Here is a 22,942-nt window from a genome sequence, read left to right as displayed (position 1 = left end):
GATGTGCAGTTTAAAAATATTAATTATATTTTTTAAAATTTTATTAATTTAAAAATATAAAAATATAAAATTACAAAAAAATTATATATTTATAGATAAATTTTAATATGTTTTATTAAAAAATGTAAAAATTTTAAAACATAAATTTTAAAGGAAAAGATGGAGTATATATATTATGATTATTTTGATAAATATAATAATGATAGAGCTGTACTTTTGAAAGAGTCCAAAATCTCGGCGCAAATGTTCACGTGATGGATCTGATGGTTGTAAATGAATAATTATTTTAATGTTTGAAAATAATAATGTACTTGTACTAAGAGATTTTCGTGTAATATTATTACTTGTATTAATGTTAATTTGTATAGTTTTCTTATGTATTAGTAAGGTTCCAAGAGTAATTAATAACCTCGTCGAAGAATCTGCTATGTGAACACAACAACCGAGATACCGCACCGACACTGAGTCACCGACAATGACAAGTCATAGAGTGGATGGGACCTTCTGTTTCCTTACTGGGCTTAAATATATAGTCCACTGAGCCTACATAATCTCTACATAGTGGATGGGAACCTTCCGTTTCCTTACTGGGTTTTGCAGGAAAGGACAACATAATGGTTATATGTTGAATAAAGGTTTCCTGCCCAATAGGTTGAGTTTACACACGTTGTTACGTAGGAAGACACAGCTTAAAGAGACTTATAAGCTTCTATGCAGGATGAAGTTAAAAGGTTGTAACCCTGATGTTATGTGGATGAGCATGTACAAGACACTCTTAACGATGGACGATCTGCTCTAGGTGTTCTAGAGATGTCTGAGGAGAGCCATTTCAACTTCAAACATACAGTTCTGTGAGCAATGCCGGTAGCCTGTTGGGAAATGATTACCATGAAGATTTTCCACAGAAGATTAGAGAGCTAAACCTTGGTGCTAGGTTGTTCTTGGGTGGTATTTGTGAGTAACTGCTTTGAAAAATATGGATGTGAGTACATTCTTAAACTTCTCTGATACTTGGTGATTTAATTAACTATGAAACTCAAGGAACAACAAATTTTGGTTTGGTTATTTCGCTTTGGGTTGTATTTTTTACACAGGAAAATAATTGGCTATTTTACAAAATTCCATAAGATGAAGATTTCTAGACCTGGCCTTATGTAATTAGATGTCTAAGAAAATAATTTTGTTCATAAATCCTTATACTACATGTTAGTAATTTTTTTTGTGTGATCCAAGGTATTAATTATGAACTCAAATATAAAATTTAGTGTATAAATTGATGTTTCAAGAACTGAAACGAGATTTTAGTTCATGGCCAGTTTTGAGAACATGCATGATCTCAATAGTTTTTTTTTTTTTTTACTATTCTCTTTTCTATAAGATTTAAGCACACGTATAAATGTGGAATCTTTTATCGCATGGTTTCAGGATAAGGCCGGTTGTCGAAATTCTTGATATGTTCTCTAAAGTAGCGATTTATAATTCACGATACAGAGATGCGAATAACATTCACTTGGCTCTGGTCCCGTAATGTCTACATATATAGCTATTTACTTAATTACAATATATATATACAAATATATTTTACTAATTGTGGTGCATTATGTTTAAAGGTAACAAAAGTTTATAAGTTTATATATTGATTGTTTTTCTACATATATTTAAATTGAATGAAAACATAACTAAATCCAAAGCGAAACAAATTTAGTGAAAATGAACTGAAAAATTCTAATTTGATCTATATGATTTTACCCTGTTGAAATTTGATATAACTTCCTTAGTGATGCTTCATTGTAAATTTAAAACTGATTTTCTAGAGATGACATAGGAAGAGAAAAAAAAGACTATAAGATAAAGACTCCATCGTTACCTCCTTCTAATAGAGTATTTATTAACCCCAAAATTCTATCGGTAAAAATAAATTGACCGAACGTATACACTCTACTATAGTCTATAAGAGAGATCACGCTTATATCGAACCGACATAAGAAAAAATGGAAGAAGAGATACTTCCACGTGAATAGATAATTCCAATGAAAGTCTTTGATCAGAAAGAAAACAAAGATACTTCCACGTGAATATATCATAAGACACCATAAGATTCTTATCAACTAGCCCATCTGTTGAATAATTCAAAGCAGTAAAAACAGTAAAACGCGCCAACAAACGAATAAAATAAACAAAACCTTGAGAAAAATGAATAGATAATTCAACGTGAATATATATTAACGAAGGTTTTTAAGGTTGAAATTATCAGCGGAATATAAAAAACCATCTCTTAACTTTTAAGTAAAAAAATTAAGAACCGGTTATTAAATAAGAATCAACTCTAAAAATTTCATTAATCATGCTCTTATATATGCCCAAAAGATGTATGAACATGCATGGTTCTTATAGTATCGAATCTCACTGTAGCGTGTTATCCACGATACTGTTTTAGTTAATTAGATTCGATATAATTGTTGGGAGTGGGACTACAATGGTAACATAAGAAAATATGATATGGCATCTTGTAATGCCTATAAATATAGCTAATAGTAATAGACTTGCATCCTCAGATATAATTATAAGGCTTCACTGAAGAATCAGTTCCATATCATTTGCAGCTGCGCTACAATGTCGCGACCAATACCCATTGAAGGTAAATAAATATTTTTTTCTCTTGTAAGAAAAAATACGAAATTTTTTGTTGTCATGTGTCACTTTAATAATGGTTCATTATTTTCTGAAATTAAAACTTAATCATATTATCAAATAGTATTAATAAAAAATGTGAAATACTTTTTGGGTATATGCCCATTGTGCATGCTCTTTAGTTCCAAGTTTTAATCTAATCTTTTCTTCACAGAAATGGTGAGAGTGTTCAAATCACGTCACAGAACAAGTCATTTGTTCAAGATAGACAACTTCTCGTTGTTCAAAAAGTACCAACTCGAAAAGGTCAATTCATCTGTTTTCGATCTCGGTGGTCACAAATGGTGAGCTTTCTTTCTCATTTTTTTTTAAAAAGAAGACATTTTAACCTTTCTTGAGTTGATATGAAACCAGGACACTTCGTGTGTTTCCAAATGGGCGTAAGAATGCAAGTGGTCATTATGTCTCTATCTTCTTAATGAGCCAAGCTTCGGTAAATGTAAAGATCGAATATGAACTCTTTGTCGTCAGTCAACTAGAGCAAAAATGGGAATCTTCTGGTCTCTCTTTCTCTATAGTACCTATACATATATTTTGTGTATATTTTATCTAGGGTCGATATATATGTTGATGTGTTGTGTTGCAGGCCACAGAGAATTCGGTATCCATCCAAAACCGACTGGCAAGGGGAATCCAAAACTAATATCTCTTGTTGATCTTGAGAGGAACGGGTACCTTATTGGAGACAGTTGTATGTGTGGTGTCAAGCTTCATGGGATTGAACCTGCCGAATCCGGAACTGCTGAATGTTTTAGCTTAATTGAGAAGCCTCTCAACAACAAAGTCACTTGGATGATGACCAGGTTCTCATCTTTCGACCCTGAGAAGGCTCATCATTCTCATGAATTTGTCGTTGGAAACAGGAAATGGTGATCAGTTCTTATCTTCTTTTTTTATTTCACTTTCTTTACACAAATTATAAATATAAAAAAATGTATATCGTACTGAAGATGTTGCATGTTGTGTGTGAGTTCTTGATCAGGAGAATTCAAGTTCATCCAAGAGGGTTTGAGGAGGAAAAAGACGAATCATTTTCTGTATATCTGTTAGGTGAAGGGTTCATAAACAATGCGTCGAAGACAGAGACTTACGCAAAATTTAAGCTGAGGGTATTGGATCAAGTTAACCGCAACCATGTTGAGAAAACATGTATGGATGTTTCTTGATTTTTTTTTTCAATTTTAAATACTATTTTATATAATTCTTGAAAAAAGATTATTATGTATAATGCTCTTTGTTTTTAGGTTCGGGTTGGTTGGAGACATCTAAGGGCTTTGCAGACTTCATGTGTCTGACGAAACTTGTTGAACCTTATCTGGTGAATGATAAGCTGTACGTGGGAGTTGATTTTGAAGTCGTTTCTGTGGCTACATATTGCTAACTCGGCAGCGTCTTGTCTTTTATAAGTCATGTTGTGAACTACTATACCAATAAGTGATATAATGTAATGAATAAGATCCGGAGAATATACTTTTGGAGAACTTCCAGCTATCAAAGATACGAAGAGCTATATATATGGTGTGTAACGTTCCCAGAGCTAAATGTTCACGCCGATGTCCTAGCAAAGGAAACTAGAACCAGAAACGTTTTATTTTTTCATGTAAACTATATACGGTCAGTTATTCTTCGGGATAAATTTATTGTTAGTCCAAACTTAGTTTAAGAATATGGATAATTGATAAAACATGTATATATAGTGTGTAAAAGACACTAATATATATGGTGTGTATCAGTTTCTTCTATTTCTTCATTTTATAATCAAAGTTCTCCTGGTGGTTTTCTTAAAAAAGACTTCAGATATTTCCTGGCATCAACTTGAATCCTTCAACTCTAAACAATGATATCTGATTCAAGGAAAAGACATATTTATTAACTGGGAACTAATTGATGTATTTTATGCTAAGCTTTATAATGGTGAATACGTTCATTATTTTACCCAGTGTTTCAAAAAAAAAAGTTCATTATTTTACCCATTTATCCAAACGTGGATAAAACCAAAACAAACAGAGAAATTAACAATGTCAATTAAATACAAAAATATGGATAATATGAATATTATAAAATTACAATATTATTAATTATTTTTCTTTATTATAATTCTTTTGTTATTATAATTCGTGATATGTCAATTCTCATATAATACAATACCATTTTCTCTACCTGTTATTCATTTCATAACATCTTTTATGAAAAAAAAATATTATGTATATATAAATTCAGTTAAAGAGTATTAAATATATTCCTCTATCAAAAAACCCTAAAATTACAAAAATATAAGAACCTAAATCAATCGATCGTTTGCTAAAAGGATCGTCTATCTCTGGTCTTGTTACAAAGCTCATGAAACTGTTGACAAGTCTTCTCCAAAACCAATTGACAAAGTTTGATTCTTACCCTTTATATATTAAATCACTATCTAACTGCATGATGCCAAATCTTCCTATGAGGATCTGCATGATCAATAATATATCTTTCTCTTTTTTTACATTCCATATTTTCTATATATTAAGCACACGTATAAAAAAATGTGGAATTTATTTTATGCATATGGTTTCAGGATAGGGTCGGCTGTCGAAACTAGATATATTCCCTAAACATGCGATGTATAAGGCTTATCAATCTTGAATCTCTCAGTAGCGTTTAATTCACGATACATAGACATGAGAATAGCATTCACTTGGCTCATGTCATGTCTTGTAATGACTATTTATTGTTTTACTCGTGGTGTCACGCTTTCATAGGATTGAATTTGCTGACTCTGGAACAGCTGAATGGTTTAGCTTAATTGAGATAACAAAATCACTTGGAGGATGACCAAGTTCTCGTCATTTGAACCTGAAATGATTCATCTCACTTAAGAATCCTTAGTTGAAACCGAAAATGGTGATCAAATTCTTGAACTTAGTTTCCCGATTTAAAGATACTTATATAATACACACCCTATATAAGAAGGCAGCACACTGAAAAACACTGCATATTGTGTGACCAGGATGAATAAAATTTCATCAAAAATGCGTCAAACACAAATAAAAATTCACAATGGTTAGGGTTGCTTAGAATATATATATATATATATATATATATATATGTATATTTTAACTTTATAGTATTCCGTGTCTATGAAAAAGTCCTGAATAATCTCCAAAAAAGTGGTGCAGCGTAATGATAGATTCTCACTCCGGGTATTCAAATGTACCCTAAAATAAGCTCATATTCGCGTGGTCACGGGGTGAAGTGTAGTGTGGTATTTTTGAATCCAGATTGCTTAGTAATTCCAAAGTCCGTCTACCACTAAACCACCAGACACCGCATTGTAGTTTGCTTAGAATATTTTAGTTAATGAGTTTTTATGTTTTAGTTTATGAATTATGTTTTAGTATTTTCATTTCTATATTTTTTTTGTATTATGGTTATGATTAACTTGTATTAAAACATATAAATGTCATTATTGATTAATAAGAAAATTAACTTCTAAAAGTAACTTTATTTTCCAAAAAAGCTAAAGGTAAAGCGAAAGATTAGCCTAAATAATCTATCAGCTACTTCTTTCTTACGTCAAAATCAATTTATGTGGTTAAAAAAATCAATTTATGTTACGAGAAAGCAAGGTTCTATCATTGAGAAAATATTTAGAATTAGCATAACTTTTTATTCGAAGTGTTGCGATGGTAAACTAAAACACTAGTTTTTTGTTTTGTATATTCGGATTGGCTTGGCTCGGGATCTCATGACTTCCACGGTTTTGTATATTACGAGGAAGCAAGGTTCTATCATTGATGTTTCTTGAGCGTCGGCTTCAAAACCATTTTTATATCTAATTATTGTTCTTGCCATAAAGATCTCAAGTAACAAGAAACTATGCATATCATGTAATGATGAGCTCACATAACGTGCAAGAAGACCCAACGGCTTACTGTAATTCATTGGTTCACCAAGATCGCACTACTTTTGCTGAACAACTGGTCCAACAACTAGTTACAAACATCAGTATCTTGTAAATTTTATTACTCTTTTGGTAACTACTATACAATACATCAAGAAGTCAAATAAAGTTACCTTCCACTAAATGTTTTCTTCTAATTACACAACAGAACAAAAAAGTCTCACCACATAACAACTCTCGTGTCCTTCATGCCAATCAAGTTTGCTGTGACTAGGCCGCACCGGTTTCAGATATCAAATTGGTCAAAAACTTCCTTATCTTCTGCTCGTCTTCTCCTTTCCAAAAGCTTAACACAGTCGTAAAACATAACATCAATGTCAATCATAGTCCCATTTACCATACTCTTACTGGTCTACAAAAGCAAAAGACTTACCAAGTCTTGGCCGAAAGATAGATCCTTTTGCTTTCGTTTTCTTACTCATCAGTCCACTTTGGGATGGTTTCGAGTCTTTACCGCTGCTCTCTCCCGGTGTAAAACCCGAGACTCTGCTCACTTTCTCGTGGTACACAGCAGGAGGTGACAGCTTTAATCGAGGCAAGCTTTCTATCTGTACCAGTCTCTGATCTTTCTGTAGCTTGGTTAGCATTTCAAACTGCAGCGTTAAACGATAACAATAAGGTCTACTGTTATGCATTATTATTATTTTTGAGTTATAACAAAACATCTATTTATGGAGAGGTTGCTTACTCGTGATATTTGCTGGCTATGAGAATGATCGATCATTTCATTCTCATAAGAGTAAGGCGAAGCGCGTTGTGAAGTGCCGGTGTTTGAAGAAACTGTGCTTATCAGTCCATAGTCTAAGTAGAATGATTTACCTTTTGATGAACTCTGTGTGGTCTTCTTGGTCATACAAACAGGACAACCTGATGAAGATGTTTCACTCTCCGACACTTCACATTGCAGATGCGTTGCGTGGCCACAGTTGAAAACACGTACACGAAGAGTAGAGAACGTCTTGGTGAGAGGACAATTGCATATACAGCAAAGCAAACTTCTGGGTGCGTAACCTTGAGAAGCACCTTTCTTGAGTAAACTCATGGTGTAGAATGTATCCTCTTCGATTAAAGACTTTGCAGTATCCTGTCCAAAAAATAGTTTTAATAAAACATCTGAAGAGAGATCAACCAACTAAGAGATTGTACACACATACCAGTATTCTCCGCTCGAAGCCATATGTTCCAAGCATTCCCAGTATTGTAAGCTTGAAATCACCAAACTCTTGAGTACCGTTGTCAGAAAGAAGTTTTGACATGATTGTTGGAAGACGAACGTATCCTATCATTCCTTCAACAATCTCTTTGATAAACTGAGACATGAGCTTCCTCAGGATATGTGTACCGGCGACATTAGATCGCGGAATCCTCCACTTGATTGTGTCAACTGCTTCATCTACACACAGTTCCAATGATTTAACGCTGGAAGTGCCTTTGTTTATTTCATCGACAGTCCTTGGTTCCCGATATGAATCCATCAAAGGCTCTGAGAAACTGCGTGGAGCATGAAGGGGGCGAAACTACGATCATCATATGCCTCAATAAATAGCTAGTAGTGCTCGCTACAGGCTAGTTAACTCCAACATGATTTTAAATGCATATATGAAGAGAGTGAGTATTATCAGATGTATGATCAGGCTTACGTGTCAAGAAAGCGAAACCAAAGAATCTCTGACTCTTCAGGATTAAGGCGAGGAGTGTTGCGTTGGCACAATCCTATACAGGCTTGCAGAACACCTTGTATGTCATTTACCTGAAGGATTAGAAACAGCATCAGACAGCGAAACAGAGAGCGAATTTTATTACTGTTAATAAATGTACGGACCTCCTTCAACTCTAGAGCGCTGTTGGATTGTTCCAAGGTGGCTACTTCGCTAGCACCCAACTTTAGTTCTGATATTAGGCAAGCCACTGCGTTTTCAAGCGCGACAAAATTTTCACTGAGTCCAGAGAGTGTAAGTGACAAAGCACTTGCTGCATCACCGACCCTCTCCAAGAGAAATGCTGCTGCATCTGCAATTCCATATTTCTGGCAGAGGCGTAGACAGTGTTCCACCCTGTAGTTGTCAAACGTTTCGAGGAATCTCAAGACTGACTTCGGTTCATACTTGCATAATAGCTGTAAGAATTAAACAAAGAATCATAAGCACTGAAACAGTGGGATGATTCCAAATAATCCCAAGGACACATATAAAAAAGAGCAATCAAGAACAAGCTGTGAGCTCGCAAGCATATCACTTTGCCAGGAAAGGTAATATAAACCAAACAAATATACGTTGAAATATTAGCAAAGAAATTACAATCATGCAAATTCTGCAGAATATTTGAAAACATTTTCAAAATCACAATTAAAGAGGTAAAGGATACTTTGGCAGACCTAACAAGTGCTCACTGGCTTCTGTAGTTAGTCACAAAGCAAAAAAGAAAAAAAAAGTTTCCACAAGGCAGACTTCCAAGAGAACTTATATCTATTAGATAGTTACCATTAAGATTTAAGTAATGCATTTGATAAGGTAAAATCGAGACAGCAGAGAGAGATTCAATTGAAATGGTTTTCATAAGTGCTATACCTCCAAGTAAAGCTCAATCATGTCATCAGTCACATTGACTGGATTATCTTGAATGAATTTGGGAAAGCCATTAAGTCCTTCCAAATAAAGCTCAGCCTCTTTGGGTATATTCCTTCTAGTGTTTTCACCCAAACTGTCCACCGCTTCATGTTTTCTTAGACGAGAAAAATCAAGACTCCCAGACAAGTAAACCTCGATGACAGTCTTGAGATAAAGGAACATGCTTCTTGGATGAGAATGGAGCTGCTCTTGAATGCGTGTGATGTTGTCTTTCAGATTATCAATGATCAGGAAGAATGTTCCCTCTCTGCAAAAAAGCCAGACATTCAAATATTATCCGAGTCCACTATACCTAATCAATAGAAGAATAAATCCACCTATAGTTAGTTACCTGCTCAATTCAAGGAGCTCAGGAATCCTATCAATTACTGCAGATTGAAAAGCTGTGAATTCATTCCCATTCAACTGCGAAAGCATCTTGTTCACATAGCAAAACGAATGTATGGGTTCCTCTTCCTCTTTCATGTAGCTTTCTAAAGCAGCAACGTACCGTCGACCAATAGTATGAATATAGCCACAGACCTGAAAATTAAAGACCATAAACAGAGATTAAGGAGAATATTGCAGAGTGAGCATCGTAAGTCTACCAAAAGGATACCTGATAAAAATGTGCCTTCTCACAAAGCTGAGATACATAAGCTACATCCCAATCAGTCACCGGTACGGCTTGCAGAAGGTTTAGAAATTGGTTCTCTCTCATTTTAGGAGACATGTTATAAGTCGGAAGAATGTGATCTGATGTTAAGTAGTCTAAAATCTGTGCCAATACGCTCTTGGGAATACTAGCTCTTCCACGTGCTGCATAATATGCAACAAACTCAAATAGATGACTCGTATCTTCCTTAGAGGGCCACTTTTTATCTGATTTTGAATCATCTGGATCCCCAGATTCATCAAGTTGACTAAAGCCCCCATCAATAATATGAACTAGGGCCTCTATCACATTCTGGATCAACATATCGTTACATCTATCTTCCGGGATACTGCCATCGGTCTTGGACTCGAAACTTACTTCACCAGACTCCAGCAAAAGGGTCTCATGATCTACCATTTCACTTTCTGCAAATGCATATCTTAGGACATCTAAAGTGGCTTCAGTATCCAACTCTAGCAGATGGTAGAGGTTCAAGTAAATCCGTGGAGATGATACACATCTACTAGATTCGTGGGAGTTTGATTTCTCCAGTAGAAACTGAATCAACTCAGTCCTAAGGGATGGTAAGCGCGTAGGAACCAGGGTTCCATGCCCTGCAGATAAAACCCAAAATAAGATCATGTTTGTGAGAGGAAAATGACTATATAATTTAATAGGTTATCACCGGATAATATACTAAGTCAATTGCAGATCAAAACATTCAGTGAAACCATAGTAGAATCCTACCTGGTGGAAAAGCCAAACCAAGAAAGCAGTACTTTAGATAAACAAGCATTCGGTACCTGAATAAGAAACAGATGGAAAAAAAGACTCGTCAGTAATAATGCTGCACACTATACCTTCGTTTATGTAACCAATTATGTTGCGTTATACAGAAAATATTGCAATTAGATATATGCATATATGCAATGGCTGTAGACCTTATGCTCAAGTTCAGTTTGCACATAAGTTTTATCAGCCGGAACAAAGTGCAACGAATTCACATAACATACCCAATGGCTGTAGACCTTTGTCTCTCACTGTTCCGGAAGACAATCAAAAGCTCCTCCAGAGGTGACCTGAAATCATCCAACCCTTTGTTGAAAAGATAGAGTAAGGCCCCATAAAGCCCATGCTCACGGCAAATTCTGACAACCTAAGTACCAATGAGGAAAATATCAATATTCAACCATAATACTACATCAACTTATTGAAGAAAAGACCAAACGGACACGTGGAATTGTCTGCAAAGACCTGATTGAAATCTAAGGAAGAAATATCCATGTGAAGAACACACTGCTCAATTCTTTGTAGCCATCCTTTCCTACTATAATGTTCTACCAGAGCTTGCATAGTCTGAGATGAAACAAAGAAAAATTACAAAACAAATACCACGAAACTCTTGAGGAAATAACTTATAACTGCACAAAAAGATACCTCTGGAGGAAGCGATCCAAGCATATCCTTTAGAATATAAGGCTCCAAAAGCTCCAAAAATGTATCTAGACACAAGGAAGTTAATAGTCAACAACCAGTTAAACCAAGATCACACTTGTGCGCAAAAAGAACAGCAGGTTCCAAAGCACGTGTATGCTGCACTACTGTAAGAATTTAAAAAAAAAGTAACGGAAAAGATACATGTTACGCAGCAAAACATATGTGTGTATGTGTATGCATTATGCATTATTAAAATGGCACTAAACAAAGGGGATACCAACATAAGCTATTCCAAGATCGGTAGACTAAAGCTCTTTAAGGATTTAAGAGAAGAAAGAAACCGAACAAGATAACCTATACGTAACTAGTCTCAGTCATATTTGAAACATTTAAATAGTTGGAATGGTATTAAATCCCTTCCTTGATAAAACGTAGCACCAAATAAGGGAGTTGATGGATATATATCTGAAATATATACCTCTTTGTTGTACAGCCACAAATCTGGAAAATATCTCATCGAAGAGCAAATCCATCCTGTTAATATGAACACAGAATTCAACGGCAACACCACCAACACGATTGTATTGTTCTTCTATCTCTAAATTGACATTATTGGTTCCACTGCTTGGCTCATTAGTTACTCCATTCTTTTCAATCTGACTGGAAAATGCTATTGTGATATAAGAAAATACTTCATCTACATAGGAACGTAGCAACTCTGCTAAACTGGGTGCTATTGCTTCCCTTATGGCGTCCACAGTTTTGGGGAGGTCAACAACTCCATGAGCTTGCCCATTAAAAAGTGACATTGCCATGTTAAAAGCACCCATCCAGTCACCTCCTCTCCTTAAAACATCAACCCGCTCCTTCCATGGCAAAAGTCTGGAGATAACAAGACGTGCAGTCCCGAGAATGTATACTGAAGCCCCTCTGACACCCACAGAGTTGTGATAAGCTTTCTCAGGATTTCCAAAGACGTTTGTAAAGTACGTATGATAAGAAATCAGGTCATTCCCTGAAGAACCATCCACAGAAAAGCTTGTCTGGTGAATTACCACACCATCTCTTGTGAACAGATATAAATGGCCCGTCACAGTTGGGATCACCAGCAACTGAGTATGCAGAGAAAAACAGAGAACTCATGAATATGCATTTGCTTAGATACTTATCTATATTCGTATACAAACCTGATCGTCCAGCCAAACCACACCAATAGCAGCACTGTCAAGCGACCATTTGGCACATTCCTTTAATTTTGATTTTACCAACTTGGCAACCTGAACTCTACGATCCCAGGCAATGGCAAGAAACGAAACCCTATCTTTAGCCTCCTTAGAAGAGTTTTCTGCAAAAAATTTAAACAAGGTCAGTATAAGCAACGTACACAGTTTTAATGGGAGAAGAATCATGATTACCCATTGAACATTTCCAGGCCGTGTATGGCATGGAACCCTCCCGAACCCCTTCAGGCCTAGGAAGTTGTGCATACACCTCCAGATCTGGAATGAGCTTTACCTGTACAAAACAGAAGAGGCTCATTTTTAGAAGCGTAATCGGTACATTGAATATGAAAAATATATATATGGAATCCTTACCACCAGTACAGTTTGATAGGTTACAAATACGACAACCCCTTCTTCCACCGCTGACGAATCCTCATTAAAGAGCTTCCAACTTGAATCAACCCCAACAACACCCCCCACCATGCTGCTTATACTGCTGGATGGAGTTGCAGTGTTACCCGCCTTAGAAGAGGCCAAGGAGCTTCCAAAATATTCATCAGGAAGAGGTGATGCCGATAGGACCATTCCATTTTTTTGTCCATCGAGAAGACACTGATGCAACCAAAACAAGGCGTACAAACCCATTCATCAAAGTCAGTAAGGCTGAACAAGACACCCGTTTATAACAGACACAAAATCATAAGCAAACATGAGTTTACAAAAAAAAATAACTAAATTTACCTGCGTTTTTACTGTATACATATTCAACAGCAGAGTCCAGGAGAAAGTATGTTTGAAAACAACACCCTTATTGTCACTTGTAATTACTTTGAATATGCGAGAGCCTTGAGAATCCCGGCCTAGAAAAAACGCATATACTACTGGTGCAGTGTGTTCGGTGATCACTTTTGCTGCCGACGCTCTCTGCACGTCCCAAACTGTAACATGTCCATCACCATACCCAGCTAGCAGGAGTCCCCCTTGCTGATTGAAGCAAACTGAGGTAACCGGAGAATGCGATCTTTCTCCTTGTAAACCAAGCCAAATCATCTACAATTTTGTAAACAAAAATGTAAATAATTTGAGCACATAACCTATAAATAGACATAAGTAACATTGTAGACAACCTTTGATTCCATCTGATCTGCAGTATCAGAAGAATATTTACTAGGTACAACGACGATGACCCCCTTGGACGTACCCACCGCAATAAAATTCAAATGAACAGCCAAAACCTGAGGAGAACCATGGTCTCGCTTAAATGCCTGCGATGAAATCGTTCGGCTGATGATATTGCTAGTATCAACATCAAAGTAACCTAGATTCGTCGAACCAATCTTAACACCCTCAAGTCTCATTGGCTGAGCAGCAGCTCCTTCCTCCCAATGCAAACCAGTATATGCTTGTTTCTTCTCAAACTCTTCAGCCAAGACAAGCTGCTTCCTAAAAGATCGTGACTTTAGCTTCTCCCTTTTACTCATCCTCTCTTTTTCCATCTCCTCAATCCTCTCTTCTACAAGCTCCGAAATGCCGGACACTGAGCTTCCATCATCAGGAATAAAAGCATCATCACCTCCCTCCTCTTCTTTAGCATCATTCTTATTAACATCGCCATCACTTGACTCCTCATCATTACTTACCTTAACATCATCAGAATTTTCATTCAAATTTTGAGACTCTAAAGACTCCGCAGAAGGAGCTACAAGCATTGCGTCAGCATCTCCTGCTTCCGTTGCGGCCATCCCCTCTTGTTCTGTAGAGACTTCTTCTTCAACATCAACACCAGAGGAGGAAGTTACTAAGTCAGGCTTTGAGTTTTTCTCATAATCATCAATATCACTAGCTTGAACTTCCATTACTTTAGCTTCGTTATCTTGACTTGCAACTACAACTCCATCATCCTCATCCTCTAAGCGAGATTCTCTATCAAAAGAAGGATTCTCAATTCCAGCAGAATCACCATTTGATGATAAAACTTCGTGATCATCTTCATCTTGATTCGAACTAGATTCTCCAGCGCCGCTCAAAAGCAACTCGCTACTGGCACTACTAGCTCTCCTCGACTTGATGATAGCGGCGTGCGGCGTAGGCACCAATCTGGAAGCAGCCACAGCCGCCGCAAGCGCCGCGCCGGGCTTCACATTGGACCTCACTCCCGCGAACAGCGACGGCAACGGCAACTGCCTCAATGAAGTAGACGGCGCCGGATTCCGCCGCGCCGGATCGGTTACGCTGGGGAATCCGCGAAGTAATTCAGATTGAGGGCGGCGACTCGGATCGTTTTGATTCCGGCGGTTAAGCTGCTCTCTGAGTAACGGCGGAGATGGTGGTGGAGAAGAAGAGGGAGATGAAGAGCTGGAGGCGTTGAGGATTTCGTCGATTGTACGGTGGGGAACGGAGGAAGGATCCGAATCGGGTTCGGAGTCGGAGTCGGATACTAGAAACGAGTCGAGATCGAGTTCCACGTGGGAGTTCTTCATATTGATGAACTTTCTCTTAGTCTCTGTTGAGTCAAGTACCCGATTGGTTCTCTCCGACGGACTCGTCACCGCCGATGATCTGAGAAAAAAAAACGAGCTAATAAGAAGAAAAAAAAAACAAAAATAAGTTAAGAAATGAAAACTTCTGGGTGAGGGAGAGGGTTTCTAATTATTTATATTAGAGCATAATTATCTCTAGGTCTGGGCATTTTACCCAGACCGAAGACCCGATCTGAAACCGACCCGAAAAAACCTGGTTCGGATAGGAACCGACCCGATCAAATTACTCTATCGGGTCTTGTTGCAGAGGACCCGCGGATCTTGGACCCGACCTGACCCAAACCCGAAATTCGATAGATACCCGAATTAATAATGTAAATTAAATAAAATGTATCAAGTGGGAATCAAAGACGGGTTATTTGTCTAGAGAACATGGAGGTCAACCATTAGGAGACAATGAATTATTGTTGTATCTCGCATAGTTTAGTATATATACACATTTTAATATAATAAAAACACAAATTTTGAATAAAATTTTGAATATTTTCGGATATATAAATATTTTTAGATATTTTTTTTTGTATTTTTAGGTCTTTTTTAGATCGAATCCGAACCGAATCCGACTCGAAACAGAACCGAATTAATAAATTCTAACTACCCGAATGAGTTTAACTATCTAAGACCCGACCCGGATACGTCACGATCCGAACCGTTCCGGAACCGAAAATTTGAAATTATCCTATCGGATCCTAAAGATCCGAAAGATCCAAACCCGAAAGGATCTAATCCGAAGCCGAAACGAATGCCCAGGCCTAATTATCACATATATTCTGTTTTTTTTTAATTATTAGTCAGGCCACTTCTATAAGTTACTATGGTTTTAGAACATCATGATTAATTATTTAACTCCTACGGATTTGCACTGTTAAAATAAAATTTCTAGTTACAAGCACTGTTAAAACAACATTATTAATTATATATAACTCTCAGAGCATCAACTGGTATTTTTTATAATCTTAATTTAAAGATCAAATTGAGACTGCAAATTCGAAGTCGAGTACATAAATAGAGCAAATAGACCAAAGTGTAGTAGCAATTTCGAAAATGCCAAAACTGAAAATCTCAGATCAACTAAAGCGACAGAACACATAGCAAGGAGTAAAACAAAGGAGAAATCTAATCGAACAAGCCGAATCCAAGATCTCCATCGCTCTCTTCTGCTGGCTCGTCCTTCTTCTCCTCCTTGGCAGGGGCAGCAGCTGCGGCTCCTCCACCAGCAGCGGGGGCGGCAGCAGCAACAGGTGCACCACCTCCACCTCCACCAGCACCGACATTCATGATGAGGTCGGTAACGTTACGCTTCTCGGCCATCTTGGCGAATAGCATTGGCCAGTATGACTCAATCTCGACACCAGCGGCTTTGACCAAAGTCGCAATCTTGTCAGACTGTAGACAATAGGGTCAACAAAATAAACATAAGCAAAACATACTTACTTAACAAATAACAAAGACACTCTACTAACACAGAATGTTCACAAATAAGAACTATTAGTATAGTACTATTAACATAACATTCAAGAAGTAATACAGAACTAACAATGCTAAGTTATATTCAGGGTAATCGCTAGATAATAAAACACAACACCATAAGCCTAATCAGACAACCTAAAGAAAGCTTTTATGATAATAAGCTGAAAATGAGTATTTATTTCGACACATGATCAAGAGAATTAATTGAAAACAAATAGCTAACAGAAGAGAAGAGATCTAAAAGAAGAAAGATTACAGTGATGGAAATGCCCTCGTCCTCAAGGATCATAACAGCGTAGCTGCAAGCAAGTTCTCCGACCGTCGACATTGTCTCTGCAGCAACATAAAACAACAGACGGTTTCAAATCTAAAAAACAGCAAAATAAAAACATATATATTATAACAAAAGATTTACAAATCAATCTAACCAGAGGACTAGTGAGTAAACAGTAACGTAGAAGAAGAAGAACAAGTACCTAAGATTGCGATTGGAACCCTCGGCAAATTTCTTAGATGGCGCCGCTTAAAAGACAAGACTAGGGTTTGCAGTGTTTCAATCGAGATTTATAAATAAAGCACCTCCAGAAATGTTAGGCTTAGGGTTTCTCAGAAAGCCCATTTAAAACTTTTGAACCAATTGGGCCTTCTTTCAGCTTTTCTATTAACCGAGTCAGCTAAGCTTGCCCATTTTAAGTCGATCCGAATTCGGAACCGATCCGAAAATACAGGTTTAGGTCTGAGTTCATACTAAAATACTTATTGGGTCTCTTATTTTTAGATCCGCGGATCACGGTCCAGGTCTTACCCGAGATCCAATGGGATATCCAAAGAACTCGAAACTTATTGTATATCTATCTTATTGAAACTGAAGTACAAAATGAGATTGTTTGGAAACATGTATATGAGTTTAAAAAATAAGAGTGTTTGGTAATATGGATTGTAGTCTTTTAAAAAAATATTACTTTTGTTTGGAAATAAAGATAGTAGTATTTAGCAAAAAAGTAATGGGCTTATGTTATTAAGAAAAATTGAAAGTCCATCATATTATAAGAAATTATCTATTTGGGTCAGTTTTAAAATGAGTCAAATCATTTAAACTTTTTTTCAAAACTAACCATAAAACAAAATTTAAACTTTATATACATATTTCAAATCAAAATAATAATTCAAAATTGATTTACATCATAAATTAATTGAAAAATATACATATATTCAAAAATGAATTTTTACTAAACTCTTTTTCAATGACCATTACTTTTGTTTGAAAACAAGGATAGTATTATTAAGCAAAAAAGTAATGGGCTTATGTTATTAAGAAAAATTGAAAGTCCATCATATTATAAGAAACTATCTATTTGAGCCAGTTTTAAAATGAGTCAATCTAATTGCCTAAAACTTTTTTTTCTAAACTAACCATAAAACAAAATTTAAACTTTATATACATATTTCAAATCAAAATAATAATTCAAAATTGATTTATATCATAAATTGATTGAAAAATATACATATATTCAAAAATGAATTTTTACTAAACTATTTTTCAATAACCATTATAAAAAATGTTGTCAACATATATATAAGAAAAATACAATACGAAGCCCAATTTGAAATACCAACTCAAATTATGGTTTTTATATTTCATATTAAGTTTTAAAAATATAATATATATAATTATTTATATGATGGTACATATAAAATACGATTAATTATATGATGACAATATACGATACATAATAATGACTAGGGATGGACTTTCGGTTACCTATACGAGTTTGGTTCTGATCGATTTGCATTTCAGATTTCCGGGGTTAAAGATTTCAGCCCTATTAGGATGTTTCTAAATTTTGGTTTGAGTGTGATTCAGACCTTTGCGGGTTTGGTTCGAGTTAAAATCCATTTAAATTATTTTTAAAATTTTAAATCATTATATATTTTAAATTTCTCAAAATCTATAAATAAAATAATATATTTCCTATAAATTTAAATAACATATGTCAGAATACCTAAGCTTAACATATCAATTGGCATTTAAAATTTTTGGATACAAAATCAATAAATATTTTAAGTATTTTTGGTGATTTGAGTATACCTTAACTATTTTAGATATTTACTTTTGACTATCTATATATATTTTCAAGTATTTAAACCAATTTAAAAGTATAATTCTTGATGTTTTATATACGTTAAATCTAAATATAATTAAATATATAAGTATCCGAATACTTCGGTTCGGATCAGATTTGGATCTCTAAATAACAAAACTTTGAATAATTTGAATATTTAATCAATTTATGTTCGGGTTTGGTACTATATTTTCGGATCGGTATCGAGTCTGTTCCTCGGATTCATTTTGCCAAACCCTAATAATTACATGAAAAACAAATATCAACATATTTTCAAAATATACATCCGCGCAGGCGCGCAGATTAAATATTAACATATTTTTTAAAATATTTTGCTATCAATTTTGGTTCGGGTTTGGTATTACACTTTCAGATCAAGATCGGTTTCGTTCTTCAGATTTTGATTTTTTTCAAGCACTAATATTAACATAAAAAATAAGTAGCAAAATATTTTTGAAAAATACACCCGCGCGGGTGCGCGGGTTAAAATCTAGTATTAGTTATATTTGGGTAACTCGGTATATTTATGATATTTCAGATATTTTTTTAAACATTTTGTGTCCGGTTTTGCGGTTATAATTTTAAATTTTGGATAAAATTTTAGATTTTCAAAAAGTATAATTCGGGTATACAGGTAAAATTTCGGATATCCTTTAGGTTTTTGGATTTGATTTTGGGTAAATATTTGAATATTTTCGGTTATTCGAGTATTTTTTGGATATTTTTTGAGTTTTGGTATCCAGTTTGAGTATTTCGAATATTTTTCCGGTCCTAAATATCTGAACCGACTCGAACCCGAAATAACTTTAAAATTAGTAGTAGGGTATTGAAATTATAGACCCGTAACCAATAACATCCGACCCGGAACCGATCCGGAAAATTATAGGTACTTATTTGGATCTAAATTTTCAGGATCCAAAAGACCTAGATCCGATAAGATCCGATCAAAATCCGACCCAAAGATCCGGATGTCTAGGCATAAGCTAAGCTAAGAGACGCGAAACAGCACGCAGTTTTCATCTACCTGATAAAAAAACCGCAGGCCTGATGAATTAGAAAGCCATGGGCCCAATATAAATTAAACGGGCCTTAAAAGCGTTTTAATTAGGGTTGTGGAAAGTGTGCGTTACAGGTGATTACAGCCCATGTGAGTGGTAAAGGCTCTCTGTTCCACCACCGGAGATGAAGAAGAAGATATAAGCCGAGACGAGCTTGTTGAGTAAAAAAACAGTTTTTATCGTCGGATATCTCTCTCTCTCTCAACCAAATTCGAAAACAAAAACACACACGAGTCTGGTATGCCGACAAAATTCTCCATTTCTTCTTTTCTTATACATAATATATGTTTTGGTTGTGTCGTAGATCTCTTTTTGTTCCCTCCCTAAATAAAAAAATAAAAAATGAAACAAACCCTAGTTACAAAAATAAAAGTTCAGATTTTTCCCTTGTTTCTGAGCTGATCTGGTGAGTAATTTGCTTCTGGGTCCCGATTATATCTCGTTTCCGTTAATGGGTTTTGCTCGAATTTTGAGATGTGTGAGTCACGATCTCGAATTTGATTGGATGAGCCTCTGGGTACTGTTATAAATTTGACTGCTTTATAATTTTTGGGGGCTTCTAAGGAAAACAAGATCTGGAATCAAACAAAAAAAGCTTTTCTTTTTACAAAGTTTTGATCTTTGTTGCATTTACTATCGTTACCGTTATACATTTGTAACCATCTTTTCATCCTCACTAAACATCAAACTAAAGAAAGAGCATTTCTCATTTCACCCAATTCTGTTTCTCTCTTTCTTTGTGTTATGTGGTTCACCTGAGCTTCCTAAGTTAACAGTAAAGCATGGTTATTGGATGACCAGATATGTCTGACGCGCGAGATGTTGACGACCGTGTGGATTTCGAGGAAGGTAGCTACAGTGATATGGAGGATGAAGTGGAGGAGGAGCAAGTAGAGGAGTTTGTGGAAGAAGAGGAAGAAGAAGATGAAGACGATGATGATGATGAAGAAGAAGGTGGTGGCAATCAAGAACGTGAAGTGGAGGATTATGGTGGTGAGAGAAAAGGAGGGGATAGGGAGGAGTTAGCTGAAGATGATGATGATAACCATATTGATATTGAGACGGCTGAAGATGATGATGATAACCATATCGATATCGAGACAGCTGAAGATGAGGAGAAATCATCAGCCTCTCCTATTGATGAAGAAGAAAGGGAGAAGTACTCTCATCTTCTCTCGCTTCCTCCTCATGGCTCTGAAGTGTTCATTGGCGGCTTACCAAGAGATGTTGGAGAAGAGGACTTGAGGGATCTGTGTGAAGCAATAGGAGAGATCTTTGAGGTTGGAACAATGATAATCTTTGTGTACTATCTTTGTGTATTTACTGCTGACTTTTTACTCTTTTTTTCTTTTATTAGGTGAGAGTGATGAAAGATAGGGACTCTGGTGAGAGCAAAGGCTATGCTTTTGTAGGTTTCAGAACCAAAGACGTTGCACAAAAGGCCATTGAGGAGTTGCACAGTAAAGAGTTTAAGGCAAATCTCAACTCTTAACTGTACCTTTACTTATCTATCATTGCTGGTTTACGTTATACTTATCTTCTTCTTTTTTTTTGTGCAGGGGAAAACTATAAGGTGCTCCCTTTCTGAAACTAAGAACAGATTGTTTATTGGTAACATCCCAAAGAACTGGACTGAGGATGAGTTTAGGAAAGTCATAGAGGAGGTTGGTCCTGGGGTGGAGAACATCGAGCTCATAAAAGTAAGAAGTTTTGATCAAATCTTGGAGAATGATCTTTGCTTGATTCATTTACTAATTTATCTTTTTGGTGCTTGTAGGACCCAGCAAACTCCACTCGTAACCGTGGTTTTGCGTTTGTGTTATACTATAACAATGCATGTGCTGACTATTCAAGGCAGAAGATGATTGATTCTAACTTTAAGCTTGAGGGTAACGCTCCAACTGTGACTTGGGCTGACCCCAAAAGCTCTCCTGAGAATTCAGCTGCTGCTGCTCAGGTACTCTTGAGGGTTTACTCTATCTGCACAAAGTCTTCTCTCTAGCACTTCTTTTGACGAATCACTTTTTTGCGCTATGTACTCAGGTGAAAGCTCTTTATGTGAAGAACATTCCAGAGAACACCTCAACGGAGCAACTGAAAGAACTCTTTCAGAGGCATGGTGAAGTGACTAAAATCGTCACACCTCCTGGGAAGGGTGGAAAGCGTGACTTTGGGTTCGTCCACTATGCTGAAAGGTCTAGTGCATTGAAGGCTGTCAAAGACTCAGAGAGATATGAAATCAACGGTAAATTGTTATAACATGTCTTTTAAAAGTGTTTGGTTTATTTTGGTCCCAAGAGATGTCATTTGAGTATTGCAAACTACAGGTCAACCGCTAGAAGTTGTGCTTGCTAAACCCCAAGCTGAGAGGAAACATGACTCTTCTTATACTTATGGTGCTGCTGCACCTGCACCTGCTCCCTTTGCGCTTCCTACGTTTGGTGGTTTTGCTGCGCCTGCTTATGGTGCTATGGGTTCTGGTTTGGGCATTGCCGGTAGCTTTAGTCAGGTATAAAGAAAATACCAGTTTGTCATTTTATAAGAAACCATTATCATCAATTTGTGTGTAAACTTTAGTTTAAAATTTGCATTGAAGCAGCCAATGATCTATGGGAGAGGATCAATGCCAACAGGGATGCAAATGGTTCCAATGCTCCTTCCTGATGGCCGTGTTGGCTATGTTCTGTAAGTCAAATTGTTGTTCGTTTAACTAAAACTCTGGTTCATTCTTTTCTTTTGGATTAAAAACCAATATGGGGTTGTATGGTATGTGTAGGCAGCAGCCTGGTATGCAGATGGCACCACCACCACCACAACGACCCAGAAGAGGTGACCGGAATAATGGCTCAAACAGAGGGTCAGGGCGAGAGAGCAGTGATGATCATGATGGTAGCCGAGGAGGAGGCCGAAGGTACAGGCCCTACTAGCAGCAGCCCAGCTAATTGACAAAAGAAGCAAGTAGAAAAAAAAAAGAGAACGCTGTATTGGATGTGTCTGTTTGTAGTTTGTTTCTTTGTGTTATAAAAATGTGAAATCGAAAACTTACGGTTTCTAGTTTGATAAGGAGACTTGGTGAGTGGGTTAGGGTTGAGTGGTATGATCTTATTTCTCTTAAATTATGAGACTAATAATATCAGTTAACTTCAATAGCTTTTAATTTTTAGTGTGCTGATCAGTTTATATTTCGTTTATAAAG

At 36.2% G+C, this 22,942-nt stretch overlaps 4 protein-coding genes across 8 annotated transcripts; 2 read left to right on the top strand and 2 right to left on the bottom strand.

Annotated features, from left to right (window-relative positions):
• Positions 1-2,478: 2,478 nt before the first annotated feature.
• Positions 2,479-4,433, top strand: BNAA09G52000D. Its single transcript, XM_013867380.3, has 6 exons — positions 2,479-2,638; positions 2,846-2,975; positions 3,046-3,191; positions 3,278-3,560; positions 3,674-3,840; positions 3,936-4,433. Exons 1-6 carry the CDS (start codon positions 2,614-2,616, stop codon positions 4,070-4,072), a joined length of 888 nt encoding a protein of 295 aa, XP_013722834.1. The 5' UTR covers positions 2,479-2,613; the 3' UTR covers positions 4,073-4,433.
• Positions 4,434-6,670: 2,237 nt separating this feature from the next.
• LOC106436321 (vacuolar protein sorting-associated protein 8 homolog) lies at positions 6,671-15,170 on the bottom strand. The gene is made up of 19 exons (XM_048739188.1): positions 13,683-15,170; positions 13,297-13,605; positions 12,928-13,167; positions 12,748-12,847; positions 12,520-12,677; positions 11,811-12,444; positions 11,333-11,397; positions 11,150-11,251; positions 10,909-11,051; positions 10,643-10,698; positions 9,860-10,509; positions 9,593-9,783; positions 9,202-9,508; positions 8,457-8,750; positions 8,275-8,384; positions 7,789-8,125; positions 7,323-7,718; positions 7,008-7,227; positions 6,671-6,920 (listed from the first exon to the last, which is right to left on the bottom strand). Exons 1-19 carry the CDS (start codon positions 15,033-15,035, stop codon positions 6,889-6,891), a joined length of 5,697 nt encoding a protein of 1,898 aa, XP_048595145.1. The 5' UTR covers positions 15,036-15,170; the 3' UTR covers positions 6,671-6,888.
• Positions 15,171-15,989: 819 nt separating this feature from the next.
• On the bottom strand, positions 15,990-17,220 carry LOC106436307 (60S acidic ribosomal protein P1-2-like). Of its 2 annotated transcripts, none has more exons than XM_013877259.3 (3): positions 17,042-17,220; positions 16,822-16,898; positions 15,990-16,481 (listed from the first exon to the last, which is right to left on the bottom strand). In XM_013877259.3, exons 2-3 carry the CDS (start codon positions 16,891-16,893, stop codon positions 16,212-16,214), a joined length of 342 nt encoding a protein of 113 aa, XP_013732713.1. In that variant the 5' UTR covers positions 16,894-16,898; positions 17,042-17,220; the 3' UTR covers positions 15,990-16,211. The 2 variants fall into 2 exon arrangements, with proteins under 2 accessions (XP_013732713.1, XP_048595146.1); XM_048739189.1 differs by having other exon boundaries at positions 16,822-16,932; positions 17,042-17,098.
• A 2,547-nt stretch (positions 17,221-19,767) lies between these two features.
• On the top strand, positions 19,768-22,909 carry LOC106426664 (heterogeneous nuclear ribonucleoprotein Q-like). Of its 4 annotated transcripts, none has more exons than XM_048739184.1 (9): positions 19,768-19,984; positions 20,548-21,026; positions 21,104-21,220; positions 21,306-21,446; positions 21,524-21,703; positions 21,790-21,991; positions 22,074-22,255; positions 22,343-22,431; positions 22,523-22,909. In XM_048739184.1, the coding sequence occupies exons 2-9, from the start codon at positions 20,550-20,552 to the stop codon at positions 22,671-22,673; spliced, it is 1,539 nt and encodes a 512-aa protein (XP_048595141.1). In that variant the 5' UTR covers positions 19,768-19,984; positions 20,548-20,549; the 3' UTR covers positions 22,674-22,909. The 4 variants fall into 4 exon arrangements, with proteins under 4 accessions (XP_048595141.1, XP_013722837.2, XP_048595142.1 ...); XM_013867383.3 differs by having other exon boundaries at positions 19,769-19,984; positions 22,346-22,431; XM_048739185.1 differs by having other exon boundaries at positions 19,821-20,152.
• Positions 22,910-22,942: the final 33 nt, after the last annotated feature.

This window comes from Brassica napus, chromosome A9, assembly GCF_020379485.1.
Source record: "Brassica napus cultivar Da-Ae chromosome A9, Da-Ae, whole genome shotgun sequence".
Lineage (NCBI taxonomy): Eukaryota > Viridiplantae > Streptophyta > Magnoliopsida > Brassicales > Brassicaceae > Brassica > Brassica napus.
The sequence above is the reverse complement of the archived record's forward strand: the minus strand, read 5'-3'. Positions and strand labels throughout refer to the sequence as shown.